Source organism: Siniperca chuatsi, linkage group LG3 (genome assembly GCF_020085105.1).
Source record: "Siniperca chuatsi isolate FFG_IHB_CAS linkage group LG3, ASM2008510v1, whole genome shotgun sequence".
NCBI classification, from domain to species: Eukaryota; Metazoa; Chordata; class Actinopteri; order Centrarchiformes; family Sinipercidae; genus Siniperca; species Siniperca chuatsi.
The window spans coordinates 25,558,418-25,578,498 of record NC_058044.1 but is presented as its reverse complement, the minus strand read 5'-3'; the positions used below and the strand labels follow the sequence as shown (position 1 = coordinate 25,578,498).

Here is a 20,081-nt window from a genome sequence, read left to right as displayed (position 1 = left end):
CGCGACGCCTTCTTTGCGACAACAAAATTAAAGCATACTGTAAAAAATACATCCCGGACAATTAATGTTGATCAAAGCAGCTAAGTGCCGGTGCCAAGCCATCCTAGTTGCATTGATTGAAGCGTTGGCAACCTGCCTGCTACCCACTCAATGTCACGTTGTTGTTTCTCTTCGCGCCCAACCGGGGGAGCTACGGAGCCGCTGCTCCAACGGCTATCCACGCGATGTGTTAAAAAAATCACGCGATAGTGGCCACTTATTTATCAGAATTCCCGAAAGATGGCGGCAGCGCCTCCTGATGAGGCTAGCCTGCAGTCTCGCATCAGTAAGTTATCATACTGTACATTATCAGATTAACTTTTGAACGTAAAGCGATAGCCGATGTATTGTTAAGGTATACGGAGATATATTCACAGTTTGAATTTGCCGCTGTCGGTCATAGTACTCTACCTAGAGAATATATGTTTTGAGAGTCAAGAGAGCGAATGTCATCAAATCAAAAAGTGCAGTTGTCGATAAGGAACAGACTCAGATAATGAATAATCTTTGCTATTATGCGCTCGTATTTTGAGCTCACATTATGTTTACTATTGACAGTTTGAGGTTAGTGATGCTACACAAACATGACATTCAAATTTACAAATCCTAGTAATGTCCAGCTGAATGCTAACAAAATCAATTAGCTAGTTAGCTGCCGACTGTTTCCTCAAGGACCGAGACAAGCTAGTTGAACTGAACCCAAAACCAGGAACCGTTCGTTATCTCTGCTACAATCTTAGACACAGGATTCAGTCACACATTTCCTGCAAACACGAGCAACTCTCTTTATCAGCTTCAAACCAGAGAACTGATAGTTTGGTTATTGCAAACAATCAGAGGCTACAGCTGACAGGGATCACAGGCGTTTAATAAGACTTGCGATTTAACTCTCAACTTGGCTGTTGTAAAATCCCAGTGTGAACTGTCACTGCCTGCGAAAGGTTGGTGTCAGATTTGACAGACTTCGCACATCTATACAGAGCAATCCGAAAGAAAGAATGTCCAGAGACTCATGTTTTGTTGTGTTTTTGTTTTTTGTTTTTTTGTTTTTTTTGCTAAATGTAAGGTCAAAGACAATCCACTCACATGCAGCAGTTTGGATGTAAAGCAGATGCAAAATTTAGTCTAATGTATTTTCCTTTTACACAGACAAGGCCACCAACCCATTGAATAAGGAGACTGACTGGGACAATATCAAGGGATTTTGTGATCAGCTCAGCAATGAACCAGAAGGGTGAGATGATGATGATGATGTAGTATAATATCACATCATTTCAGAGCTGTTTCTCACCACATACAAAATGCAGAAACAAATCTGTTGACCTAAATTCTAACAACTTGATTTAAGTCAGTCATCCTATAAGCTACATAATATTTCATCACAATATGAAACATGCCTGAACATTCTCATTCTCCTGTTTTTTTGTTTTTGTTTTTTACGTCAAAGGTGTTTCTGCTGAATCATTTGTGTATGTTTGTACACAGTGTTTGTGGCATATTTTAAATGTATGTCTTGCATTATTCTTGACTCATTTTATTTTTTTTTTTTGTCATTCAGTTAAGTGAAGTGGTTATATTTTGTTTTTATCTATCAGTCCCCAGCTTGCAACCAGACTTCTGGCCCACAAAATCCAGTCTCCTCAGGAGTGGGAGGCTATGCAAGCGCTTATGGTAAGAGCTTGTCATCCATCAAAACTTCAATTCAAAGTGACAGTTGTGTGTGTTATGTGGCTAACAAGTGTAAAGGTCTCCAAAATGCCACTTTAGAAGCCGCCTGTCATCATTTTTACAGTGAAGACTTTTATTGTGAAGGCTTGTCTGTACAAAGGTAAAACAAACAAACTTTAAAAAATTCCCAGGTTCTTGAGACGTGCATGAAGAACTGTGGAAAGCGATTTCACAGTGAAGTGGGAAAGTTTCGCTTTCTCAATGAGCTCATCAAGGTGGTCTCACCCAAGGTAATGATCCCTGTCTTATATGCTGTCATACCAGTTTGGCTGGAGCTGTACATCCATGAGAATTATTTTTTGCAGGGCTTTGCTAACCAGTGAAAGCAGCTTTTAAATGGCCGTAGAAATCTTACGGGAAGAGTTAAAGAACACAGCAGAACAGGGGGCCAACCGTCAGTGTATTTATCTAGCTGTTGTAGTTGTTAAAGCATAAACACATTTTCCTTTTAGCAATTGCATGAATCCCCTCTTCTCTGCAGTATTTGGGTGCCCGGGCTCCAGAGCCAGTGAAGAAGAAGGTGTTAGAAATGGTGTACAGCTGGACGGTGAGGCTGCCTGATGAGACCAAGATAGCAGACGCCTATCAGATGCTGAAGAAACAGGGTGAGCGCTCCAGAGGCTTGAGAACATGACTAACCATCAAAAACAAAGGACTTTGACAAGTTCTTTAGCTTGAGGTTTCTTATTTTCTTCATGGTTACATGCATGGTGTGGTATTCCATACTTTGGCCATACAGTGGTTTATGAATGTGTTTTTTTAGTTCCCGCATTTATCTGATAATGTGTTTTGGTTCCTGATATTTTCCTTGTTTAACAAATAGTGTTTTGTACACGGTAGTATCAGTTCTCCTTTTTATGGTGACGAGCCATAAGCATGAGACTAATGTCCTTAGTCATGCTTAGTTGAATCTAGTGTGATCTTAAAAATGCAGCTTCTACCAAAGTTGAGTAGTTGTCCTAAGGTATAGTCAGTACTCATGTAGGGTTGTGTATGTAGCACATTGATTTGATTTGACAGTGACTCTCTTGTTATAATGTGCTTTACATTTATCTAAAAGAAGTGTCAAGTACAATGTTATCGCACCAGTATCACTTATGTCACGGACAGTACTCTGAGTCAGAGGTGACCTAGATTCTGTAACTGAGACCTATATACAGTGTAAATATATAAAATGGGACATGTGACGTTAATAGGTGCCGTTGTTCTCTTCCAGGAATTGTCAAGCTGGATCCTGCGCTTCCTGATGACAAGCCCCTCCCACCCCCTCCGCCTAGAGTCACAAGTGCTGTCTTTGAGGATGAGGAGAAATCCAAGGTATGAGTGATGATGAAGAAGCACCAATCGTTTTGAATAGGTTTTGAAAAGCAAGGATTTGTGTATTGTGTTGCTATCATGTTAAATTCAGAAAATTGTTCTATACCTATCAAATCCTTTTGAAGTGAAACTCCTGGGGAAATCATTCCGGGACCAACAGTTTACAATGTTCTCTTCCTCTTTTCTTTCCTCCTCCTCTTCTGTCCTATCCTGTCTTTGTAGATGCTGTCTCGCTTATTGAACAGCACTCACCCAGAGGATCTACGAGCAGCAAACAAGCTCATTAAGGAAATGGTCCAGGAGGTGTGTCATCGGTTGTGTTTACCAAACGTGCTGTACAGTATGTGGTCTCGCATGCATTTGGATTTGTGTTTTTCACCATGTGTACAAATACACTCTTGACTGTGTAACATGATAACATTAATGCACCTGAATAGTAGTCTCAAGGCCTTTTCAACTCATTTTTTTTATTATTATTGTGATTAATACTGTGGAGAGCTGACTATCCAATTAATAATCAAGGTTTTGATCTAGGTATAATCAAACATCAGGCTTTAGTTTCAATAAAAAATGTTTAAAGTTAATGATCTTGAAACTAATTTCTTTCTCTGATGTTCAGCACTTTTTGTTGAGTATCATCAAAATAGTTTCAATAAAAATAAATAATTATAATTATAATTGGGTTATTCCCAAAGTCATCAAGATTAATGATCTGATATGTAGCAGAATAAGTGTCATCAGATTTAATTGTAAAATAAAAAAAGTACTGCTTGTCATATACAATCAAATGTTACACAAGATTAATAGTAAAGGAAAATATCTCTTTTAATAATTTCCATGTCTTGTTAAAACCCCCTTAACCTTCACATACTTTGATATTTATTGTGATAAAGAATAGCTTAACTGTAATATAACTTTTATTCTCATCATATTGTCATGTCTCCTTAATCATCATCCCACTGATGAACAAATTCAGTCAGGAAATGAAGGTCTGCAAAAATGCTGCTATTTAGATATTTTTAAAATTTGAATTGATCCCTGTCACTGATCCTATCGCTCTTTTTCCAGGACCAAAAGCGTGTGGAGAAGGTTTCAAAGAGAGTAAACGCCATCCAGGAGGTGAAAGAGAGTGTCAGCCTGCTGAGCCAGCTGCTGGAGGGCTACAGCCAGGAGAGCAGCTCCCAGAGCAACCAGGAGCTCATTAAGGTTAGCACAGCGCAGCACATTAAAACTAGCTGCAGCTACAGCCTCGTAACTCTGCCCGTACCACTCGCTAGAGGTCTGCTTTTAGTGTTTTAACACGTGTCTATTTGCAGGATCTTTACCAACGCTGTGAAAAGATGAGGCCTACACTATTCCGATTAGCAAGTGATACAGAGGATAGTGATGAAGCTTTAGGTAAGTTTGCTGACCTCATGACTTTGACAGTATGTCATATTATATAAGGCAGGATAAGGCATTTATGAAGTCACTTACATACAACATAGAAATTTCAGGCTCATTCCAAAGCGTAAGATTTGAAAACCACTTTTCTGTTGCTAATGAGCTTTTTTCCTGCTTACAGCGGATATCTTACAGGCCAATGACAGCCTGACACAGGTCATCAACCTGTACAGACAGCTGGTAAAGGGGGAGGATGTGACAAAGGATGGTATAACCATGCCCTCACAACCAGGTACGTGTGTGTGTGTGTGTGTGTGTGTTTTTCCAAGCTCACTGCTGAAAATGGTGGTGACGTGTGATTTGGCATCCTTCAGTGTTTACTAAGCTTGATTAACTTAACAAATTCTCCAAACATCTCTGTAGACTATAAGATCAAAGATGGGTATTCTTTGTCCAAATCAGGCAGCAGTAGCTCAGCACTCGTTGACCTGATGGGACTTAACGCATCAGCCAACCCAGAGCCCTCCAGCTTACAGCCCCTGACTCAAAACATGGGCATCAGCCTCTTGGACGATGAACTCATGTCACTGGGTAAGTGCATAAAACCCATCTGGCACAGCACAAAGGTAGATTACCAAGCTTTACTTTTTAACAAGCTAAAAAGGAAGAGTCAGCTTGAGTCAGTCTGCACAGCAGCGTTATACCTTATTTCCATTGGCCAGCGTGTAGCCCTCCTGTTGGCTGGCTGGCTGAAACCCAGCATCCTCAGAAGCAGTCCACATCTGGCTAGACCACAACAAAGCTACACACATTCACAGCCTTTCTAGATCTAGCCAAGCATGTCACAAACTCTGACATTATCAGTGAATTGTTTTTCATTTTAAATAGTGTTTAGGATTTGATTGAAAGACTTTATGGACAGCATTCCATTTTGATATGTTATAACCACCAGAAACTGGAATAAAATTTAATTAACCTTTTGTTGTCTCTGATTTCTTAGGACTGAATGTAACGGAAAACTGCGACTCTCAGAACACTTTTCAGGTGCAAGTTGTAAGATGATACTATAAGATGCTCTCATTAAAGCCATTATATGTAGAATTTTAAAATGTCTAACTTTAGTGCCTCCCAGTGGAAGTTTCAAAACAGACTCTTCTACAAACAGAACAATTTAAAGAATAATTTAAAATATGCATACATCATCTCCATTTCCTTATACGCTCTTTGACATGCAAACTTTAACCCGCTATTTGTTCTCTCAGTGTTCTGATGGCACAGAATCATCTGCTACTTCCGCCCCTGCTGCCGTGTTGCTACCAGCTGTGGTCCAAACACTGCAGGCTCCACCAGTAGGGGGCCCCACTGCTCCTCCTAAATCCATGGAAGAGTTGGACATGTTGGGGAAGACATTGTTACAGCAGTCCCTACCTCCAGAGAGCCAGCAGGTCAAATGGTAAGGTAAACAGATTGGAGGATGTGGAGTTAATAACGTAAAAGTTCTTTATTGTTTGATGGAAGGAAGTATGTCTGTGATTACAATGAATGATGCACTAACCCTTCATAGCCCTGAAGTGTAATGTAAAACCCAGCAGTGGTAAATCACTTGAGGGGAGTTATGTGTTTAATATTTTTTCTTTGACACACACACAACTACCATGTAACTTGTGTTTTCCGTTCTTCTACATGCAGGGATAAGGTCCAGCCTCATTCCAGAGTCACTTTACGAGATCTGCAGAAGTCCAGCACCAACTCTAGACCTTCCCCTAACGCAACCACCACCTCCGCTAGTCCTGCACCTGCTCCTGCTCCGGGACCCACGTCCAGCCTGGCCATCCATCCAGAGCAGCCTGACACACTCCTCTTCTCCAATCTTAGTCTCACAGCTGCTGAGAAAGGCTCATTAGCTGCTGCTGACCCCTACAACAACATCTCTCTAGCTGACGTTACCATGCCTCTGGAAGCAATCAAACCTAGTAAGCATAAGCAATAACACCAGACCCAACAGTGACGCCGGGTGTGATCATATGTGCAATTTTCTCTTTATTTCTTTACATCACATTCTGTTTTGTTTTTCCCTTTTCTCTGCCAATATATTTTTTAGGCAGCTTATTACCAGTGACTGTATTCGACAAACACAGTCTCCGGGTTTTGTTCACCTTTGCCCGTGACTGTCCTCCATCACGGCCTGATGTGCTGGTGGTGATCATCTCCATGCTGTCCTCTGCCCCCATTCCTGTTACCAACATCCGCTTTCAGGCAGCTGTACCAAAGGTAGGTTCGTGTTGTCCGTTATTCATACTGATGACAGCAAAGGGACACCATCCCATACCTGGTCCAGTCCTAAAAACAGCCATTTGAATTTTCCACGTGAGACTCCTAGCATCATGTAAAAGGCTTGTCAGTCAAGTGGAAACCATATCTTTCGACTAAAATGTTATATCTAGATATCACTTGTTAATATGGTTTTTGTGTGGATGTGTCTATGTTGCCTAGGTGATGAAAGTAAAGCTGCAGCCTCCCTCTAGCACTGAGCTCCCAGCCTTCAATCCCATCCTGCCTCCAGCCGCCGTCACACAGATCCTGCTGTTGGCTAACCCTCACAAGGTACTCTGACACTTCACCCCTCAATTTTCATACGGTCTGTCAGATAGAGTCAGCCTCAGTTTATGACAATTGTTTGATATATCAGCTTCTACTGGTAATTTTTTTTTATCACATTTCTCGATAGCAGGCCATCCTCATTTCCTAGTATATGAAGAATTTTACAGAAACCTTAGAAATATTAAGACTTTATAATAATAAAATAATAAAATCTGAGGGTCAGACCACACCTTGTGGTACAACAGTAGCTTTGATGAGTCCCTGTTGATTTCTTGTTGACATATTTTCGGTGCTAAGACTGGGAGAAAAAAATCGCATTTACATTATTATACTGTTATGTCATGAGAGACAATGAAACTCTACATTAAATGGCCACATTGGCATTGATTCAAGAAAAACTGCTCTATATATGCAATGCATGTTATTAACTTATAAACGTGTGTTGTGATCTTATAAATTAAACGTACCCTGTGGAGTGTTTGACCACTAGTAGCGCTATGGAGCAATTTATTTTTTATAAATGGGCCCCCGTTTTGTTTGTGTTGTGCAGTTGAATGCACGTGCGCAAGCAAGTGGGCGGTATTATCCACATCCTGCCTTTGGGTTTCACATTATTCTGCTAATCGACAGTTGGTAGCTGTAACACGCAAGCAAACATAGAAATGTGCCAGCAAAGGCAGTGAAGAAGACTGCCAGTAAGCAAACATGGATGTAAACAATGCAAGATTTAAAATCTTTAGAAAAAAAACGTCTGAAATTTTTTTTTTGAGGAAGGAAAAACACATTTGTTAGACCTCAAGAATACTCGTTGCATTTTGGTGATAAACATTGAAAGTAAACAGCAACTATTCTTGTTTGTTTACAAGAAAGCTGTACAGCGCACCTTTAAGTAACAATTGAGATTTGTTGCATAATTACTGGTGATGTAACATTGAACTGAAAACATTTCTTGTATTTTAGGAAAAAGTACGTTTGCGGTACAAGCTGACATTCAACCTGGGGGACACATCTCATGATGAATCTGGTGATGTGGACCAGTTCCCGCCTCCAAACACCTGGGGCAGCCTTTACTGAGAATGACCAACCTCCTGTCATCTGCTGCTTCCTTTTAGATTTAGGGTGAAGTTGTCCCTCATTGCTGGCTTGAGGCAAGACTGCCTCTTCACACTTCACTGGTTTCAAACTCCAGTTTGGTAATACAAACTGACACGAGACCAGTTGTGGGAGCCAGCTTCTACCTTGTGCCTTCCTTTGCAGCCTTCCTGTCCTTATTTGATCATCTCTGTGTTCCTGTGTTTTGCAGCTACTTTTTCTTCTTCCAACAATCAGTCCAACGCAAACTATAAAGCAAACTGTCAAACATTGATTCAATGCAGTGACTTTTGGGGAAACAAGTTGAGCCTTTTTAAAAACCGAATGTGTGCATTTGTCTTGATTTACGTACTGTTTAACAATCCTCCCGGATGTCCCATGTCATGAATTTCAAGTAACAGCTGGTGTTGTGCATTATTTCTGTTTTTTGCAAAACCCCAATGCTCAACCTAAAGCAAGTGTCTGAATGTGAGACATTTTTGCTCACGCTCACCAAACTTAGGAATGCATCAGAGTATTGTCACAGTTTGTGCGTCCAGTGTTTATTCTGAGTGTTCAGAGTAGGGTTGCAACAAATCATTATTTTATTTCAGTCCATTAATAATGTTTAAGTCAGTTAAATGCTTAAAGTGTTATCTTTAATGTGTTTACAGTATGGCCAACAGCCAAAACACCCAATGTATTCAACCTGGAAAAGTTGATATTTCTACCTGATAAATAACATAATTATCAGAATTGGAATTCATTTCCTATCAAATGATGGATTGGCTAATTGTTTCAGCCCTACTTCAAGGAAGAGCAGCAGCAGTGGGTTTAATAGGCAGTCACTCTGGTACATAGTTTTTAAAAATTGTCTTGGTTATAATATTTGTGTCATGCTTTGGAAAATCGTTGTGTGTGTGTGTGTGTGTGTGTGCGCGCGTGTGTGTGTGTGTGCGCGTGTGTGTGTGTGTGCGCGTGTGTGTGTGTGTGCGCGCGTGTGTGTGTGCGCGCGTGTGTGTGTGCGCGTGTGTGTGCGCGTGCGCGCGCCGTGACAACGGGCCTTTTCCACAGCAGAATTGTCTTAGTAGGAAAAGCACAGGTGTTACTAACGACATTAATGATGGCTGTTATATTCAAGTGTCCCAGTAAGCCATGACAGTGAACCAGCATGAACAACACAAGGACCCTGAAACTGAAGCTGCTAAATGGAATTCAACCACCACTGATTTCATTATTTACACCTGTACTTTGCCTACTGTGACATGTCAAAATGTCTTCTATGAAAGAGGGCTATCAAGGAAGGTACTAAATCTCTGCCCCTGTTAAAACTCTGAAATTTAGCTTTTAATTTCTGCACTTTTCTTTGTTTTCAAAAGATTGGGACACTTATGTTTCACTCAGGATTTTGATTTGAAGATTTATTTTACACATGATCTTTAATGCACTTATTTTGTTGAAATTTTGCACATGAAACCATTCCCTATTACAGTACGTTGTACTGTAAAATAGAAAAGATGGGCAAATGAGAATCGTTTCTCATTTGCTGCCTTTCTGCTGTTGATTGACCCAAAGAGGGACATGTGAAGTCCTGAGATGACATTGCTGACATCCGGTTTGATTCTACCACATGTGCCTGAGATGAAACGTTTGCTTTTCATTTGCTTTGTACATATATGTATACAAATGACTAGTTTGATCTTTGTTTTCATATGTTCATGTCCTTATCAGAAAAGATAAATCACAAATGGTTTTACAGAATCATCCTAATATAGCCATGGTCTTTGAGTTGATTGGAGCACAGGTCTATGATCACTTCTTGGGGTCATAAACACTAAAATAAAATGAGATTGGAGGCAGACTGATTCCACATGAGAAATACGATTTTGAAGTGCATGTGAAACTCCAAATGTGTGTAACTGCAATAGGGATAGAGCTGGAGATACAGTTTATAATATCATGAGGAATCAATTTAAGAATAATATTGATTCAGGTATACACTTACTTGAAAGTGTTAAATTGCATATGGTGGATCAACCCACATCGCTGAACAGCCAACACACAGTGCCATTAATCATTCTGATGGGCTGTTTTGTAATACTATAAGCCAGCTATTTCATTCCCATAGAGATTTGAGCTTTTATTTGTTTACAGATACATTTACACTAACTTATCAAGGACTGGAAAGAAGAGAGCAATAATGAGACAAAAATGTAGCCTCAGTAACGACCTTTCAGTCCTTCATGGCTCAAGCAGATTGTAAATAATGAACATTTGCGCTCCCAGCATGATTTATTGTGAACATATGGGGAGCTGTAACAGGTTTGACTACATCGGCAGATTTATCTCCACACATACGTATATTTGCCTTTTGTTATTGCCACAAGAATTACAAGTTTATTGCAGCCTCCATCTTCCCCACAGTATCATCCTCTTTAGGATGTACAGTGGCACATTGTTCGACCGGAGTAGCATTAATCAGTAGATGAGTCCAGTCTGGCATCTTCTTGAAGACGTGGGGATGATGATGACAGAGAATTTATTTCTTCTTGACAGAGGGTCTTGGCTTAAGGTATTAACTCAACAAGTCATCTGTGATTTGTCATCCCTGTCTGCACTAATGGAAACTGACTTATCGTATCAGCTATCCCATGACCAGGAAAAATATAATTGCCTGAAACATGAGACAGGCGATTCATGTCTTGTATCCATGCTATTTCATGTCTGGGTCTAGTATTCATTGAGGTGCATTTAGAGGTACGCTACAAAGTTGTAAGTTAATGACTGAGTTTACAAAACCTATTACAGATACAAATCCCTGGTAACCTCAGTCTTTTACTTAAATAACTTCTATGTTTCAGTTTGCAGTACACTGCAGGAAGTCGTGATCAGCCACTGTGCGTGCATGCAATGCTGTCACCCTCGTCCAGCTTTGAAATACATGAATCAGACATGGCCTCCCACATTAACTAGGACTGGTAAGAAGAAAACAAACAACGTAGGGAACTAAAAACATGCAACTTACGACCCAAAGTGTGTCGATCAACTAAACTGGATCCAGATTTTTAAGATTGATACACAACAAAAAGTACAGAAAAACTAAGTGTTATAAATGTATTTCTGAGGGAGGGAAAACTTCTTTTCCATTTCTGCTCACAATGTAAATAAAAGCTTCATGCCATGATGTTTATTTACCAATAAAAGCAACATACATGTAAATACTGCTGGGTACAAATTGATAATGTACTACAAATGTGTATTTAAGGCAAATAAAGTCATTTGTACAGGGAACTCACCTGATGTAAACAATCATTTGCAAAGTAGAAAATACAGCTTTGATTCATTTATTTATAAAGAAAGCACTGTAAAAAAAACACAATGAATAAAAGAGGAAACAAGCAACAAACTGCAATTAGCTGATGTGCTTATTAAAACGATATGCGAGTTAAACTGTTACAAGTAAATAAAAACATCAGTTTTGACTACAGGACAGGAAACAGTAAAGGCATGCATGACAAAATGTAATGTCTTAATCTCGTGGGGCAGTCCATTACACTACAAAAAATAAAATAGTGGTTGCATGGTATCAAAACTATGGGAGAAGATTCACAACTTGGCTGCATTGCTTCAGTGTTTAGAATAACACAAACCCAAAATCTATGCAATAATTAGAATATATTGCTAGTCAAAATCTCACAAAGTCTCACTCAAGCAAAATAAGTCATAGATTCTGAACTTTAATAAAGCTTGAGCGAGACATGACTCTGGAATGTGACAGCTTAAACTAGAGAGGGACAACAAACTGGTGAAATCCAGTGCTGTAGTATTTAAAATGAAAGCACCACAAACTTGTTCCTCCATGGTACATGGTTGAGAGCAACTGTATGAGACTTTGGAGGTTGAAAAAAATGAAGGGCAAAAGTTCTAGGTCTCCTTTTCTATAGGAAAATTTAAATTCCACACACATGGGGTGTATTAAAAGTATGAAACAAATAGAAAATAAAGCCCTTACCTCATTAGATATATGCCTTTTCAAAGCCCCGCCTCGTGCACATGACAAGAGTTGAAGAGTAAAAACAAAGTTACACTATGAACACACTAAGTAGCACAAATGAACTCAGTGCTTCTTTCTCATAATTCTACTTCCGGGGAGGTGGAGGGACCGGAGGAAGAGGGGGTGGAGAAGCAAAAGCGTAAGGCGGTTGCCCAATGAAGCTCATGAGCGGTGGCTGTGGTGGAGCAAACTGTTGAGCCATCAGAGGCTGCGGCCCCCCTGATGGTGGAGGAGGAGGAGGAAGAGGAGGAGGAGGTTGGCCAAACTGACCCTGCGGCTGGCTAGATTGATCCTGACCTCCACCTCCACCGGACGGGCCTCCGCTGCGGGAGTTGTAGCCCCTGCTGCTGCTGTAACTCTCGCACTGATCTGAGCCAGAGTTGTAGCTATTCCTGCGATCCCGGCTTCTGTCCCTGTAGGAGGAAGAGGCGGAGGAAGTGGAGTGGTCTCCATCACGGTTGTTGCGGCTGTCACGGCTGTAGCCACTGCGGCTGTCTTTTCTGCCGCCTCCACCACCAGGGCGCGTGCGCCGATCACACTCCGCCTGGTACATGAGGTTAGGGTTGTTGGAGCTGCTGTCACGGTAACGCATTCTGCCACCTGTAACAAAAAGCACATGTAAAATCAGTATCATTTTTAAACTGTTTATCACTACATCTCTTCTTCATTGACTGTTATTGACTGTCATATGTTATATTGAAAAACTGGTTCCTTCTTACCCCCTCCTCCTCCGCCACGCCCTGAGTCCACAAGCTGAAGCAGTTTAGGGTTGATGGCCTGCCGGGCCTCCGCCAACACCCGGACAAGGTCTCGGGCCTGCCGCAAGTTCCCTGGGGTGAAGAAGGTGTAGGCAGTGCCCTTGTTGGTACTGCGGGCCGTACGTCCAATACGATGGACATAATCCTCAGAGGAGCTGGGATAGTCATAGTTGATGACGAACTTAACATCTTCCACATCTTTTGGATAAAGAGCAATCGATTTTACAGCATGGGGCAAAGGAAAAAGATGATGATGTCAAGGGGGGAAAAAGCTTCTGGAGAAAGAATTGATCATTTTAATTCCACCTCTAGACCTGATGGCTTGTATTTAAATAAATACATATATATTATGTATATACAGTATATATATGATTAATTAAATATTGCCATTTTGTACATTAAAGATATTAATAATATTTTAGGTTAGAAATCATAAATCTAAACAAATAGAGTAACTTACCTGCTTTATCAGACACCGTGCAAAAATCCATACATCCAAAGATGCATTTCACTTAACCACCATTTTAACTAATTTAAATCAAATACAGTTAAAACTGAACTTGACTTCAGGTTTTCATGCTCACTTGACATGTAGTGAGCATGACATCGACAGATGTGTACAGAAACCATATTTAGGCATCATAATCTTCACATCAATGTGATTACTGGTAAAAAAAATGTGTGAAGACAAGGAGTCTGTTTCTTATTACAGAAGAAGTGGGGCTCTGACAGCACTGCTGATCAGTAAGTCTACCTTTTCCTCTCCATCATGACAGAGGGAAGCCATTTCATCAACCGTTACCTACTGAATAACAGAATGACAATGTGCCGGGATAAGAACTGTGCTATTCTTTTGACTAAATTATGAGCACGATGGAAGTACCTGAATGTATGGTGAGCTCATGGAGGAGGTAAGAGAAAGGGGCGGTGAGGTACTTACCCCCTTCGTGTTGTTTTTACAAAGGTAGTCAGTCCCCCTTGATCTGTCCTGGTTTATAGGGGGGGGGGCTGAGGGGGAGGGAGACAGGATTCATCCCTCACCTTCTGCACACACCAGCAACGTCAGACTGGAGCAGAACCGTTAAACCTCAAGAGACACGCACACAACGGCTGGTGCTGTTGCTCTCTCGCTGCATTGCAGGACCCTCCTCAGACCCTGGCCAGGACTGGATCCAGACGAGCCCATCCTAACTCTCTCTCCCCTGTCTGTCTGCTTTTTGGGACGGACCGATGGGCAGACATACAGGCACCTCAGGCTTCTCCCAAGGAAGGCTCGTTGGATTTACAAACTCTGACAATACTGGGCAGGGGGATCTTAGTTACCCATGAAGAATAAGACGGGCTTTAATCCCTCTAAAACTAGCCGAGCTTCTACTTTAACGTGATTGAGGGGGCAGTGACAGCAGCGCAGACTGTTACAGCTGCCGTGTGCTGCCAAACCCTGAGAGGAGAAGAGGGGAAAAAGAACAAGGATACGGTCATCGGAATTTTGGCAAGTCAAAAAGACACTTCAGTTATCCCCCCTTCTCACATTTATCCTGCCAACAACTTAGATGTCAAACTAGCTATCCTAGCCTTCCTGTGGGTGGACCGTAGATAATTCAGCTGTCACTGTCCTACTCAAGTGTATCTGCAAAACATAACAATATGTATCATTTTGCAGAATTATATCAGTGGCACAACTGCACAATTTAGTATCTTCTATGTGGAAGAACGGGTAATATGAGCAGCATCTTCATTTAATTTGTACTGACACCATAAAGGAGACATAAGAAAAGGTGCGCAGGAGCATCCGGCCCACACACCCCTCCTTTCAGGCAGCGTGCCAAAGAGCCCCGGTTGAAGGAATCTTTTTAACTGCAGTAACAAGAAACAGACTATGAACCCAGCAGACCAGAAGGCCCGAAGCCTCCATACTGGACTAAACAGTCCATTAAACTGTCAGGTTATACTAGTAAGGGGGTCCTTAAATATAATGTGCTGATTTATTTAACTGTACATCACTAAACGGATTACACCTTCTTTGTTATTTTCACACTTCTAGCTCACAGCAGCTGTATATTATAGAAAATTCCTAGTGTGATACCTATTACAAAAACAGTCATAATATCGACCTGACAACAGCCAAAGGAAGACAATTCTACACTTAATGTTGTGCTAGAAATGCATTTTGTTTTTACCTGGTTTCATTGCCAGACTTTGCCAGATATAGCTGGTCTTATCCGTAGTATACTTACCTAATGGTCAAGATAACTAACCTAGAGGCCCAAAAGAACACTTGCAGTTGTACTGTACACATCAGTTTAACTTTGGTGACTGTTTAAGTGTATAATACATTTAATATTATTTGCCGTAAAAATATAATTCACGAGACAATGCAGAAAGAATGAGAGAAGAGACGATCATGTGAGATTACGCAGCATCAACTGTATGTGTGAGCAGACATACCCAGACCACGAGAGGCCACATCGGTAGCAATCAGTATAGGAGCTTTACCACTTCGAAATTCTGTAGGATTAAACAAAATATATATGGCAGGAATATTAACAGAAACAGACATAACAGAAAATAAAACAGAAGAGCAGGATGGGAATCATCATCTCTACTCACACTCAACTCAAGCGACAGTGAATGAGTAACTTTAAAACTAATGCCTACACCTACTGATAACCTGTCTTTGGAGGGAAGCGTTTTTATTGTTCTGTACTGTCCACTGGGTCCTCAGGTATGACAAGAGAAAATGATCTACAACAAAGAGCAGGAGGCAAGTGGTAGCACTGTATTACAAGTATTCTTACCTGCGAGTACCCAGTCTCTTTCTGGCTGGCTCTTGTCTCCATGGATACACATGGCTGGCCACCTAGAAAACAAAACCACAATGAAAGTGGCAAGATTAGTGAACGCTCTGAATAGCTTCTGTCTATCAAATATTTGCATAATTCACCTTAGAACTACTCTCATCATGTTGTGTCATAAAAGAAGTAAAAAAAGTAATTTCTCACCCATCCCGCCTCATCCTCCTGGTAAGATCATCACAACGCTTCTTAGTCTCCACAAAGATGATGGTTTTGTTCTCTTTCTCAGCCATTATCTCCTCCATCAGCTGAAAAAGTCTGTAGACAGGGAGAGACAATCATAGCACATCAGCAGTGCTAAGCTCAGTTTCAACTGTGTGAAAGGATAAGCTCATGTTCTGTAACACTATTATAGCGGTTAATGAGATAACTATGACATGTAATTTAAGTCAGATATTTTCTCACTATCCTTACTTGTGGTCCTTTTCAGTCTCCATGCAGACATCGACAATCTGCAGGATGTTGTGGTTGGCACTGAGCTCCAGAGCGCCAACATTAATCTGGACGTAGTCCCTCAGGAAGTCCTCGGCAAGCTGCCGAACGTCCTTTGGCCAGGTAGCACTCCACATCAGGGTCTGTCTGTCAGGCTGAGAGACAGAGGGAGAGACAGCATGCAATTGATTGAACTGAAAAAAACATCAACATTAATAAGTTGAGGTGATATTTTTAAAATCAGCAGTCATGGTAACTGAGCCTTTGTCCTACCCTGATTTGTTCAACTATCTTGCGAATCTGTGGCTCAAAGCCCATGTCCAGCATGCGGTCAGCCTCATCCAGCACTAGGTAGGTGCAGCGCCGCAGGTTCGTTTTCCCAGCCTCCAAGAAGTCAATGAGGCGACCAGGTGTGGCAATACAGATCTCAACACCTAGTCATACAAAATTAACATGTCAAAAAATAAATAAAATGATACACACATTATTAGGTGCTCAGGCAGAACATTTTACAAACAGTTGTGTTCTGATTGTTTGTTAATTTGTTCATGTACAACACTTTCTGTACGAGCAGTCCTACAATTGCTTGGATTTTCGATATCAAGGTTTTGAATGTCAAACTATTTTGAATAATCCATTGCATGAGCATACCCACCCCTCTCGAGGTCTCGAATCTGTGGTCCTTTGGGTGCTCCACCATAGACACAGGTGCTTTTGATACGGGAAGACTTTCCATAGTCATATGCGACGTGCTGAACTTGCTGAGCCAGCTCTCTGGTTGGGGCGAGCACCAGACACTATGAAGAGAGGACGAAGAGGAATGAGGAAGGTTTTACAGACTGATTGTATGCCCACACTAAGGTAGTGTGCTCTAGATAAAACTAACCTATCTAACATGATATGGAATTTGCACTCACAATTGGACCATCTCCCCTCTCCAGATAGGGCTGGTGGTTGATGTGTACAATAGAAGGAAGAAGATACTGCAGGGAACAAAAACACACAAAACCCAACTAAATACTTATCTTACTATCGTGCCACAAGAAATCGGGCAAAACAATTAATTCTCCTATGAATCCCTTTTAAAAACACCTTATTTAGACTCTCTTAAATTATCTAAACATTGTCCTTCTGCAGTTGTACTGCTGTTCCTGATATATCTTTGTTCTTGACTTTAAGTTGTATTTCTTTTATGGTTTATGTATTTTTATTCCAATTTCATGTTTAGCTGTCACAGCTCTTTATCTTGTGAATTGTGCTATGTAAATAACATTTTTAGGAACTTTTCCAATAAACGTCGAATAAAGTGTCATCATCATGCAGGATGATGGCCTGGCAGCCTTACAGCCAGTGTCTTTCCGGAGCCAGTCTGTGCAATCCCCACCAGGTCCCTGCCGCTCAGGGCCACAGGGAAGCCCTGAGACTGGATCGCTGTTGGCTCCTTGAAGTTCTGCTGCATCAGCACATCCATCACATACTCTGCCAGAAGAAGGAGGGAGACAATCAACAAGACAGTTACACTGCTGCATTGTTACTTTGGTTTCTATCTTTCAGTCGTTCAGTCAGAAGGACAATATTTCTTGTAAACATACTACAAGTCCTTGTGAAACACATTTTACTAACACTGCAACTGGTAATTTAGACCAGTTGCATTGTTTTGTTTAAAAGTGACCATGGAAGGGGCTTCAAAACAAAAATTAGATTTTGAAGTCCCTAGATGCTGGAATGAGTGAATGAATCATCTATTGTATATGCTAATGTTTCCCTGAGATTATTTGTGCAGACATTGTAGTGTGTGTACTGTATGGTTTACTAACGTGGAAACTGCGCCTGGTGAAAAGCGGTGATCGCCCTTGGACAGCCAGAGCCTCTGATGGTGATCTCCTTCTTTCTGAGAAACTCTTCCATTTCATACTGAATATAACAGCGAAAGAAGGAAAAAAAGAGAAAACATACATTTGGACATGGTGTATAAATTATTGGTATTTTTTAGAATACCTTCTGCTGAAATTACTCTGACTTCCTAAAGAAATGATGATGATTATGAGAAAGCATTATATCAGGCATGACAGTAAGGTATCTTTAGGAGTTTAAATTTGTTAATGTCTGTTGCTTTGTCTATCAATATTGTCTGCAACTACAACACAATCGATAATGGCCACCGTAACAGTTTAAAAATGAAAAATATCATTCACTTATTGTTTGCGAGTGTGAGAGACGAGCAAAATATGAAGATTTACCTGACTCATGTGTTGGACCTCAGGGTGTTCAGTGTAGAAGTTCTTCTCAAATTTTGGCAGCTCGTCCATGTTCCACCTCTTCTTGCGGAGACGCTCACCTGGATTCCCAAACTTCATTGGTGGGGGTCCACTGCGACCGCTCATGGCCCCAAACCGTGGCCTGAGAGTGAGGGTCAAGAGATAAAGAGCACTGGGGAATCAGCAAGGCAGGCTGCAGCATTACCTGTACTGTATATTTTTGACATTATTATATTTTTTCTACCTTCACCAAAGAGGTCATGTGATGATCATTTCTATGTCTTTTGGGTTTGTCTGTGACCAATGTATTTATGGCTGAATCCATATGCCCAGACTTCACTGCAAATGCAGAATGATTATTTTCATGAAGTCCAGAGTGGAAATTCTGTATTTCACCAAAGTCCACAGGGGGGGCTCATGCTGCGGGGTTTTCTGCTGCTATATTACAGCTCTCTACCAGTCTACAGATGTAAGTTATGCACAATTTACATAACCTAAATGTTCTATATTTATTTAAAGACATTTATGTATCTGTTTCTTATATTTTTTATCTATAAGTGCAATTATGTAATGGAGTTAGATACTGCACACACATGGGCCTGGACCTACTAATTTGCATTTGTATGTTATAATGTCTAGTTTGTGTGTTCAAATGCGCAGAGTCAGATTCAGGTTCAGTGTTTCAGGTGAGGGTAATATTACCAGAGTAAATGCTCCGTTCTGTCTGCAGGTCCGGAGGGTTCACATTTGGATTCACCATACATATAACAATTGATATAACCATGGTGACTGTAGCTATAACATTTACTGTGTAACTTTACTCCTGTAGAAGAAACAAACCAATTTTGGTGACCCCGTGACCTCACCTTTAGCGCCACCATCAGGTTCAAATCCACACAGTCTATGGTCCTGACCAGTAAAAATAAATAAATAAATAAACGGTTGCGCCCCAGTCTACAGAATTTGGTGATAACATGACCTTCACCCTGGCGCCACCTTAAGGTCAATTTTAACATAGCTCAATGTTTACTGTGAAAGTTAGTTCAACAAACCGAAGAGAGGCCTTACGGAGGTTTGAGCTTTTCTGCTTTCGTGTTGCATTTATCGGCCCACTGCTGAGAGAATACTGGAGTCTCAAAACAGCCGTGGCCATGGTCAAACTTACTTTGATGTCTAGACATTATGCAACGCTAATGCTGTGATAAATATGTGTGTGTTATTTCAATATCTGAACTAAAAACTTACCTGTCTCGTCCGCGGTCCCTGTCTCTCTCACCAAAGAAGGCACCCCCTCTCATTTTGGCGAAAAAACTATAACTTTACTATCCTCTCTGTAGAATTTGTAACTTTAACGTAAGCTTTCACGTTTTACACCGGTTTATTTACGTTGTGCGCTGTTAAACTGTAAAATAAGCGCAATTTACGCTCGCAAAACTGTATGTATATTAGACGATAATTACGTTTACATAAGGATTTTTGTTAAACAATTGTTGGATGCGTCACGTAGCCAAACAGCCGCTTCTCACCTTCCTTCCCTGCCCTCTTTAGCTACGTAACTTCGGCTAGTAATTCTACGTAGCTTCGT

At 40.9% G+C, this 20,081-nt stretch overlaps 2 protein-coding genes across 5 annotated transcripts; one reads left to right on the top strand and one right to left on the bottom strand.

The window, feature by feature from the left end:
- Window positions 1-187: 187 nt before the first annotated feature.
- On the top strand, window positions 188-11,430 carry LOC122873884 (ADP-ribosylation factor-binding protein GGA1-like). 3 transcript variants are annotated; one of them, XM_044191182.1, is made up of 17 exons: window positions 188-325; window positions 1,189-1,273; window positions 1,635-1,710; window positions 1,899-1,997; window positions 2,249-2,372; window positions 2,984-3,084; window positions 3,307-3,387; window positions 4,153-4,290; window positions 4,401-4,482; window positions 4,649-4,759; window positions 4,930-5,058; window positions 5,468-5,511; window positions 5,730-5,920; window positions 6,157-6,440; window positions 6,569-6,738; window positions 6,961-7,071; window positions 8,029-11,430. In XM_044191182.1, exons 1-17 carry the CDS (start codon window positions 280-282, stop codon window positions 8,140-8,142), a joined length of 1,986 nt encoding a protein of 661 aa, XP_044047117.1. In that variant the 5' UTR covers window positions 188-279; the 3' UTR covers window positions 8,143-11,430. The 3 variants fall into 3 exon arrangements, with proteins under 3 accessions (XP_044047117.1, XP_044047116.1, XP_044047118.1); XM_044191181.1 differs by having other exon boundaries at window positions 5,468-5,520; XM_044191183.1 differs by lacking the exon at window positions 1,189-1,273 and having other exon boundaries at window positions 276-325; window positions 5,468-5,520.
- LOC122873885 (probable ATP-dependent RNA helicase DDX17) lies at window positions 11,312-20,049 on the bottom strand. Of its 2 annotated transcripts, none has more exons than XM_044191184.1 (13): window positions 19,742-20,049; window positions 18,479-18,638; window positions 18,056-18,152; window positions 17,584-17,717; window positions 17,156-17,221; window positions 16,894-17,035; window positions 16,512-16,672; window positions 16,221-16,393; window positions 15,954-16,064; window positions 15,750-15,811; window positions 15,400-15,459; window positions 12,913-13,149; window positions 11,312-12,793 (listed from the first exon to the last, which is right to left on the bottom strand). In XM_044191184.1, the coding sequence occupies exons 1-13, from the start codon at window positions 19,792-19,794 to the stop codon at window positions 12,279-12,281; spliced, it is 1,971 nt and encodes a 656-aa protein (XP_044047119.1). In that variant the 5' UTR covers window positions 19,795-20,049; the 3' UTR covers window positions 11,312-12,278. The 2 variants fall into 2 exon arrangements, with proteins under 2 accessions (XP_044047119.1, XP_044047120.1); XM_044191185.1 differs by lacking the exon at window positions 19,742-20,049 and adding an exon at window positions 18,741-18,764.
- Window positions 20,050-20,081: the final 32 nt, after the last annotated feature.